This window comes from Melospiza georgiana, chromosome 29 (genome assembly GCF_028018845.1).
Source record: "Melospiza georgiana isolate bMelGeo1 chromosome 29, bMelGeo1.pri, whole genome shotgun sequence".
NCBI lineage: Eukaryota > Metazoa > Chordata > Aves > Passeriformes > Passerellidae > Melospiza > Melospiza georgiana.
In genome coordinates, this window is record NC_080458.1 from 4002891 (window position 1) to 4012874 (window position 9984).

At 47.8% G+C, this 9984-nt stretch overlaps 1 protein-coding gene across 1 annotated transcript; it reads right to left on the reverse strand.

Annotated features, from left to right (window-relative positions):
- Positions 1 to 270: 270 nt before the first annotated feature.
- LOC131094567 (keratin, type II cytoskeletal 7-like) lies at positions 271 to 6501 on the reverse strand. The gene is made up of 9 exons (XM_058042221.1): positions 6046 to 6501; positions 4840 to 5054; positions 4407 to 4467; positions 3689 to 3784; positions 2937 to 3101; positions 2732 to 2857; positions 2267 to 2487; positions 1989 to 2017; positions 271 to 1519 (listed from the first exon to the last, which is right to left on the reverse strand). The coding sequence occupies exons 1-9, from the start codon at positions 6499 to 6501 to the stop codon at positions 1044 to 1046; spliced, it is 1845 nt and encodes a 614-aa protein (XP_057898204.1). The 3' UTR covers positions 271 to 1043.
- Between the last annotated feature and the right edge of the window lie 3483 nt (positions 6502 to 9984).

Here is a 9984-nt window from a genome sequence, read left to right on the forward strand (position 1 = left end):
TACCCTGTGGTGCTCAGGATTATTTTGGAGTTTTCTAAAAATCTTTGACATCAATTGTTAACTGGTCTATAAAATGTCTTACGTGATATGCTATGAGGAGATAAATAAACCACAGTTACCCCAGTGACACCTGAGCCCCACGATGTCCCAAACTGCCCACAGAGAATCCAAAGGTTTTTTTGGTTCTTATGCTCCCCAGAGTATTTTTTCACCTATTTTGTGGTTTCTTTAAATACCATCTATGGAAAAATTGAGAGACAAAAGATGTCCTTTCAAAGCAGTTTATTGAGGACTCAGTGAGAAGCTGGGAAGTTTGAGCAGTCAGTGGGAACAGCTCCATTTGTCAACATGGACAATTTATGCACCATTAACTTCCCTTGGCATTCTGGGGGGATGGAAAAGGAAAGGGGGTGATCTGTTCTAAAAATTAGCACTCCTTGAGCCAGCCACCCCAACATGCAGAAGCATATATGTTCATCCATGAGCAAATTTCACACACACACAAAAAAAGCTGATGGCTGCGAAGAATCAGCAGGTGCTTTGAAAATTGCTTTGTTTCAGATTTAAGCATAAATTTGCAGTGCAGGGTTTTCTTGGACCAAAAAAAGACAGGATAAAAATAGAGGGAGTCTGCTCTTTGCAGCATCTCTTGGGAAGGTTTAAGCAGTTAAATCCTTGCGCTCTTTTCTGAAATGCTTTGGGAGGAGCTGGAAGAAAAAAAGAGGGCTCTTGGAGGGGGGAATATTGTTAATTAATCTGCTTGTTATGGGAAAAGACAGAGGGGGAAGCAGTGCAACAAACAAATCCTTAAAGCTGTGATAACCTAAAGTAAGGATTCAGAAATCACACTGTGCTGAGCACCTGCAGGAGAAGTTTCTAGAGGGATCTTTAGGCTTGGAGATTCTGAAAACACAGCTCGGGGGGGATAAATCTGAGGCTAATAAATGTGGGAGTGGGTTTGGTGACAAATGTTGCTGCCAAGGGGCAGAGGAATCACCCTGCATCGTGTTGGCATGGGGCTGGCGCATCTGAGCGCCGCTGTCCTATGGGACCACACAGGGGTCTCTGACGACCCCAAAATTCCCCACCACGCCGTTGTTGCACCCCACGACCTCAGTGCTGCTGGACACAACGACGGGGGGCCCCGCCAGCTGCCGGATGACGCAGCCCTGGTTCCCAAAGCTGAGCACTTGTCCAGCCTGGCAGGGCCCCATCCTGGCGTTCATGCCCGCGCTGCCAGCGCTGACCACGGTGCGGGCTGGGTACCCTCCGCTGCGGGAGCTGAACCCGCCGGCTTTGCAGCTGACCCCTCCAGCCTGGCAGAACACCTCTGGCATGCACTGCTTGGCCACGGAGCTGAGGACTCTCTTGGGGTGGATGCCGGCGCTGCGGGAGCTGAACCCTCCGGTCTGGGAGCTGTGGCGCCCGGCCCGCCTGCCCAGGGAGCCGTAGCCACACACGGCCCCGTTGGCCATCATCCCGCAGTCGTCAGGGATGTTGTAGCCGCTGCTGACCACAGCTGCAACAGAGCCCATGGGAGTCAGTTAGGGAGGAAAACTGGACGGCTTCCACAAGGCACGTTGTTTCTTGAGTGACAGAACCAACCAAACCTGATTTCCTCCGCATTTGTCCAATGTGTCTGAGCCCCTGCTCCGTCCTACTCCTCCCCCGTGTCCCAACGCATCCCCTCATGCATCCTCCCCCTCCCCATGTTGCTGGTGCTTCCCAGGTTCAGTACATATCCCATGGTCCCCAGGACATCTCCCTGTTGCCTCCAAGGGTAGAAAAGGGTCTTGAGTTTGACCTCCTCCCCTCACTCCAAAAGCTGGGTTTTTTTAAATTCAAAGGTATTTGAGATCTCTGGGGCTAAACTTTCCAGAACTGGAAAAGGAAGGCAGAGGGCCCTGGGGCAGACAGATAATGTTGCTCCCAAAGGTATCTGTCCTAAAACAAGAAACCTTCATGGTTGAAAATGCACAGTTACTTACACACGCTCACAGGGTTCCCCACACATATCCTGTGGGGAGAAAAGAGAAACACACATTACTCACAACTTCCAGCCACAATCCAGACCACTTTGTCCCTTGTTGCAACACGCCTCACTATCCCTGGGACAGGAACTGTTTTTGCTGGCACCCATGTGGCCTTCATGGCCTCCAGGCACCTCTCCAGGTCCAGTTTCTGTGAGCTGGGGAGACCTTGGAGGTAGAATTCACTTGGGAGCTGCCATAGCCTCAGATACACAGGAGGGAAAAGTGTCACCAACCTGCTCTCTTCACCCTCCAGCAGAGTCTTGTAGGTGGCAATCTCGATGTCCAGGGCCAGCTTGACATTGAGCAGCTCCTGATAGTCCCGCAGCATGCAGGCCAGCTCGTCCTTGGCCTTCTGTAGAGCATTCTGCAGCTCAACGTGCTTTTCTCGAGCATCTTTGAGGGCACAATCCCCACGCTGCTCAACGTCACAAATGGAGGTTTGCAGGCAGGAGACCTGTCAGGGGAGGACAGCAGTGTAGGTATCTGCAAAACTTCTTATCCTGGTTTTTGGACACTCTGGGTTTGGATAAATCTGCTCTTCCAATTGCAAACAGGGAAAACCCACCAGCATCCCATCCCTCTCCACCCACTTTGCACTTTCCAGCTAGGGCCTAGAGCAGATGTCAAGTCTTCTAAACATCAATGCATCACCCTGCCCTGTGTCTGAGCTGTCCTACTTCTCTGGAAACGTCTCCTACCTGCTTCTTGACGCTCTCCAGCTCACACTGCAGCTTCTGGATCATCCGTGTCAGCTCTGAAATCTCACACTTGTTGCTCTGCAGGTCATGGCAGAATTTCCCTCTCTTATCCTGCAGCTCCTGAAACTGGAACAAAGAAATAGGACAATCGTCACTTTTGGCCTGTGACATTGCCAGGCACAGACCCAGCTGGCCCCTTACTCACTCTGTTCTGGTAGAAAGCATCGACTTCTTCTTTGCTCTTCTGGGCAATCTCCTGGTACCAGCACTCGACGTTCTTGATGATGCTTTCCATGTCCAGGTCTCGGTTGTTGTCCATCTTGACGATGACCGAGGTGTCGCAGAGCTGGCGATCGACCTGGGCCCTTTCCTGCGGGGTAGGAAGGGCTTTGTCAGCTCTTCTCACCTCTCAGGCTTTGCAGGGAGGGAAGGGCTGGCACATGGAGTGGCTGAGGGATAGAACAAGTCAAGAAATGTCCCTCGGGATGGCTCAGCAGAAAATCCTGCGGCAGGATGAGTTGCCACCTGTGACTGCTGACCTACGTGCTGACCTGCAGCAATTCTGTCCACATCAAGGGCGAGAAATTGGAGTGACTTAACCCTTGGTATCCTCTCATCTCCTTCTGCCTGAGTGATTTAATGACAGGACTGAGCTGGGAGTTGCTTCAGCTCTAATCAGGCAGCTGCAATCCGGAGGAACGAGACGGACTCATCTTTTCTCCAGGGTAGAGTTAGGACACAGCCAATTCCTACCTGGAGCTGCATGAAGGAAGGGGGAACCACCCTATCTCCAGCATAATCATGTTAATTTTATATCAACCTTGTACTTCCATGCTTTTAGTTATTCAGGGCTTTGTATGAGACACATCCCAGAGGAGTTTCAAGCAGTAGAAATTTGGAGCATCTGAAGGATAAGTCAGGACCACCGAAGTCCCAGGATGTACCAGAGGAACTCACCTCCTCAAACACACATTTCAGCAGCTCCAGCTGCCTCCTTAACAGATCCACCTTCACCTCCAGCTCTTCCTTGTTTAAGAAGATGCAATCTGCATCCTGCAAGAGGAGAGACACACACATTCCAGCCCAAACCTAGCTGTAAATGTTGGAGAAACACACAGAGGCAACACCAGCAAGACAGAAATGTGCCTCAACAAGATTTCAAGAGAAAAAAGGTGTGAGAGGGTGAGTCAGGATAACCTGGTGCCTCCTGAAGGAAAACGAAACCATTCCAACATGACTTACAGGAATTAGTTGATTTATCACTTAGGACGCAGCTACAAACCCACAACTGTCTAATGAGTATTTAAACGCAATTTTTAATATTCTTCAAATGATTCCTGCTTTTCTGATGTCCAAGAATAAAGGATGTGGAGAGACAGACAGAAATAACCTGGTGTTCTGGTGTGACCTGTCCTTCTCTGTCCCCCTCCCACACTTCAGGAAGGTTTTTAAGGCAACAAAACTGGTGCTGTAGTGCTGTTGATGTAAACTTTGGGGAGACATTATTTTTGCTTTCTACTTGCCTCTTTTCCCAACCCTGTACCTCTTTCTAAGTCTCCCTCCAACTCATCATAATACTTTTGTGATTTTTTGCTAATAATTAACTATTTCAGCCAATTTTGCCCCCAAAAAACCTACTACAGGTAAAACTATTCATGTCGTTTGAGCTTCTCACCTTTTTGAGTGCCACAAATTCATTCTCCACAGTTGTGCGCCTGTTGATTTCCTCTTCATACCTGTTGGAAAAGGAGGAAAAAAGGGCTGAGGAACAAAATTGCTCAGACACTCAGACACCAACCATCAGGTATAAATTATAATGACTTCAGGTACAAATGACAATAACCACCAGGTAAAAAAATGACAGCTCTCTCTCGCTGGGACTGCCACCAGGCACTGCCAGATCAGTGTCTGGAGACCAGCATTAAACCATCTCAAGATCAGAAGCTTCTTCATGAGCAACAACACCATTACCAATGCAAAGAGCTTGCCAGTGAGACAGAAGAATGTGGCACTCCCAGAGGGGACATGCCACAAGTCTAGGAGAAATTGCCCAAGATGAACCAGAAAAGCAAAACGCCATCAGCTAGAGGAGCTCAGAAGATCCTTACTTGCACTTGAACTCCTCCACCAGCTGGCTTGTGGCACATTCTTCACTGCCCAACTTCTGCTTTTCACACAGCAAACAGTCCAGGCGCTTTCGCAGGTCACAGATGTAATTCTCGAAGTACAGTTCCAGGTTTTTCCCTTTTTTTGGCAGCACATATTGCTGCAGGAGGCCCCACTTGGTCTCCAGCACTTTGTTCTGCTGTTCCAGGAATCGAACCTGAAGGCAAAAGATAGCAATTTTTCAAGCAAAGAGGTGAAGGCAGGGACACAACACCTGTTTAACTCTCTGCTCTTAACCACAGGTGCAGGAATGGGATTTTCAGGAAGTGAGAGATGATACGGCACCATGATCCGAAAGTTATATGCCCTTATTAAGAGATCTTTATGCCACAAGTCTAAATTATTTCAAAATCTAGAATTCAGACATGTAAATTATTTAGAAATCTAAATGTCATGTCTACATTATTTAGAAATCAAAGACTCCCATGTCTCCCATGTTATTTAGAAATCCAGGAGCCTGGTGTCTAAATCTGCATTTCTTAACAAGTATTAGGAACAAAACTCCAGGTGGTGCCTCTGATGTATTTTAGGATAAAATCGAGTCCCCAGATAGTGAAACTGCTTTGTCTCTTTTTTTTATACAAAGGGATCCTTGGGTGACAGATCAGATTTCATCTCTAACCTTCACATGTCTGGATCAAGATTAACCACCTTTGCCTTTGGGAAAGTTTTTGGAACTGTCACTATATTTAAAGTCAAAGAGAGGAGGGAATTATTTGAATTATTTAACACAGGACAGAAAGGTGAACCAGCCAAGGCTGTAACTTCCACCTAAGCTGCAGCAAGAAATGCAATTTGAACAAGAGGAAACACCTGCAAGAAAGTCCACTGCAACCACGGCCATGATTCAAAGGCCATGGAATGCCAGAGCAGGGACAGGGCTGAAATGAACCCCATTAAAAAGATCTCAATCTGGATCAACATGCTCTTAAAATTATTATTAGTTATTAAAAATTGTTAGAATTTTCTTAAAATTTTCTGTGGAAATCTGGACCCCTGCGTGGGTCCAGCTCAGGGATTCATGGCAGAGCTGGACTGGGGCTTTGGAGGAGGTTGACGGACTCGTGGCACACGATGGGTTTGGGAGGGGTTCGGTCAGGTTTTGTTCTCCTCGAGGGAGAGCAATTCTGGAGCAGGACTGCACTCACCTTGTCGATGAAACAGGCAAACTGCGTGTTGAGGGTCTTGATCTGCTCCTTCTCCTGGCAGCGTATCTCGTGTTCCAGCGGGTCCACCCCGACGCAGAGGGGCTTCAGCAGCCGCTCGTCGATGCAGATGCCCTGGATGCCGTCGGCCTTGCGCTCGGGGTACCCCCGCACGATGCTGTATCCGCGGGGGCCGCACAGGCCCACCCTGCCTCCTGCGGCGTTCCCGTAGCCCATGCCTCCGAAGCCCATCTCCCCAAAGCAGGCGGTGCCGCAGCCCCCGTTGACATAGGAGATCCTCCTGCTGCCGCCCAGGTTGCAGACGCTCCTGCTGCTGTAGGCGCCGCAGCGCACCGGCTGGCTGGCCGACGCCGCGTAGCTGCGGCCGCAGATCTCCGAGGCTGAGCTGAAGCCTCTTCGTCCCAGGACAGATCTCACCGTTGGTGCCTGCCTGCTCATTGTGGCTTGTTTGAAGGTAGAATAGCAAAGTTACGGGGCTGCTCTGGTGCAGGATACGAACGGGGATCCCACTGGAGAGATGCAGGGATGCTGTCCCTTATATATATTTGGGGAAGCTGGCCTTGATAGGATCAGGACGGTAATTTAAGTACTTAAGGGTTTGGTTTGCCTGGCAGCAATAAATGCTCCTCAAAATGCAAACCAGCCCAGCAAATAGTAACTACTGAGGAAATAAAAAGGAATCTAAAAGTGCTCTGTTTGCAAGTTGCCTTTGAATACATTATGGTTTGAAGTGCTCCCCTAACTTAGTGCTAATTATAGTTTAGGAACATTTTTTAAGAACTCTTTGTGATTTGTTTGCAGTGTGTCGTTTGGGGTTTTGTGTCTCATAGGGCTGTGTGTGATGGGATGTTTTGCGGACTTGCACTTTGTGGGGGTAATTTCACAATTTTGGGTGCGGAAAAGTAACTCAAAGGAAAAATAAAAGAAGAAAGTCAACTGTAGAAGAACAAACACTGTGGAAGTTGTGTCATAATGGATCATTTCTGTATCTGAAACGCCAGTAAATTCACTGAGCTTAAGGTCTGGATTTGTATGCAAGGACTCAAAATATCTCCCAGTTACATGCACAGAATCACAGAATTATGGGAATTCTGAGAATGTGCAGAAGCCTGGGAATGTGCAGCATTTCACAATGACCTTCCCTGAAACACCAGTGAAGCAGATCAGGTTTCACCCAGGATCTGTGACATATTTCTGTTTGCTCACCGATGTATGTTCTGTGCCAGCAGTGACCATTTTTTCTAGAATTATGATGGAAGTTCTTATTTGTGACAGTTAATTCTTTGGCTTTCACTATTCTTTGGCTTTCACTATTCTGGAGCTTCTTCCAAGGCTGGGTGTCAGAGCCCTTTTAGACTCGCCTCCTGGAAGTCTCTACGGGGAACAAAAAAGGAACAATAGTCAGTTCCAGCTTGGCAAGATCCGCCCCATTCACCAAGTGACGGCTGAATTTGGGTGACTTTGCCAGACATGTCCTTGAGACTTGGGGAGACAGCTCCAAGGCAAGGAGTCCCTGGGGCCGTGCTCGGGGGAATGGGGGCAATTTGCTCTCCGCAGGGGCTGGGCTTTCTGCACCAACAGAGGAAGTCTTAATGAGTAGATTAGGCTGGACAACAAGGAAGGCTGTGACTCACACTGGGGAGATGAATCCCTCTCTCTCCTAATCACCAGCCCAAGGAGGTAAGGCAGGAAACCTCTCCAGGCCTTCTCCAAACTGGCAGTTGGAAAGTCAAAACAAAAGGGCTCTTTCAGCTCATTGCAGAAGAAGTGTTTGGGAGAAAAAAAGGACACTATAGTTCAAACAACTGAGCACCCTCAGTCCTTCCTCTCGAAGGGAGCAACGCTTGGAGGAATCTCCGTATTATATAATGGGGTGGCAGCTGGAGACCCAGGTTCTATGTTCCCTCATCCTCATTAACCTCCTCCAAAAACATTTTCCGAGAGTCAGGATGACAAAAATTATGCCAAACCTCCTCCAAACACACAACTTTCTAGTATCAAGTGTTTGAAAAGAAGATGCACATGGAAACTGTGGGATGTGACAGCAGCTCCAGGATCCCCAAAGCCATTAATTGAACCTGTAATTGCAACTTCTGTGAGTTTGAGGGGCTGGTGGTATAAATTAGTTGTGTAAACTGCTACTTTTGCTGTATCCAAAAGGGATAATTCCAGATATTTACAACATTCAGATGACACCTTTATTTATAGTAGTTCAGGCTTACAGTGTAAACTTGGCTGCCAGCACAGTTGGAAATATCAGATTAAGCAAATATGAGAGGCTTCAAATGCTGCAGTTTGGAACTTCCACAGTCCTTGAAGTTCTAAACAGATTATCAGAAGCAAAATGCAGATTTGACTCCAAAGAAGAGCCGATGTTTGGAATCCTGTGGAGGAAACCAGCCTCATCATCAGACTGAAGATGTGCCCCATTCCCACTCTGCACTCCATTATCCCAGTCGGATGTGTGGGAGACACTTGGAATGCAGCATAGGCTGCAATTAAACATCTGTGAAACAGCTGTGCTGCAGCAGCCCCAGTTCCCAAACTCATGAGAGCCACTGGGTTCCTGAGAGGGAAAAGATTTTGGGTAAAGTTGCTCAACATTGGGAGAATGTGTGTGTTGGCCAAATTTCTGTTGTTTCTTCTGGATCCCAGTGGGAAGGCAGCTTCATTTAATGTCTTTTAGGTCTTTCCAAGGAATAGTAAATGGTGCATAAGACCTCAAGAATAACCTATTTGTTTTTGTGAATATGGATGTGGGAAAGGGGAGAGCACTCCGAAGAAAAATCTGCAGCTTTTTGGCTCAAAAGAAAAAAAGACAAAAAATAAACCAAACAAAAAAAACCAACAGAGGGGAATAAGTGAGGAAATCAAAAAGGAAAATATTTTGATGAGGGATTGGATGAGTCATTTTGACAACTTGCAATCGCTTCCTTTGTCAGCATTTCACTCCCTTGAATGCGCCGCCAAAAAGGGAATTCATTAGAGGAACAGTGGTGTTCACTAATTTGTTTTTTGCCTCTGGAAATGAATCCGGATGAGCTCTCAGAAGGTGTTTTATGCGATAGTCTCAAAGGGCTCTGTTATTATCCTTAGCCATTGAGAGCTCCTCACAGTCAGGTTGGACAATGGCAGGAATCTGCCTGTGCCACAGCCATTTGATCCATGTACAACTGGGTCGGAACATGGACTTTCACAGTTTCTTGGACTGGGGAGATTCTTGTCCAAGTTATTAATGACATGTTGGAGGATTGATTTGATTAGTGCAGTGCCTTGTATCCTAAAGCCAAAGTTATCCAAGGCAACTCAGTCTGGTCATATGTTTTTGCCTCTCATTAACAATCCACGTGCGGAGTCAAAGCTGGGATTTTTCAAGGGATATTCCTCATAAAACTCATCAAACACTGGGCCTGGGTGCACTTTCCTCCTTCCTTCAGCCATCAACCTGGCCACGGATTCTAATTTCCTCTTTGAGACTCCATCTCTGGCTCATGGAAAGAGACCTGGCATCTCCAGACAGTGATTCATCACCTCCCAAAATAGGCAGTGGAAGCAGGTGGGAGGAATCCACCTCTGCAGCTCCTTCCCTCTGTTCTTCCTGGAGACCAGAGGCCGTCTAGACAACCAGACACCGGCCCCGGCGCCTGCTTGGGGAGGTTGAGGGAGGTGAAATGAGTCCCACCCTTTGGGCACTAAATTTCTTCAGCACCTTTGAAGTCCTAATGAGAGCCCCAACATCCCACGCTCCTGGATCCACTCGTCTCGCGGTGCCACGTCGCCCGATCCTGCGATTGGAGGCATCAGAGCTCAGGCTCCCAACAAAGCAAAGGCTTGGTTTGATCTTCCTCCTATTGTGTTCCTCCTGCTGTTGTTTTCTTCCTCCTGCAGTGGAAATGAATGTCGGATGTATGGGCATCCTGG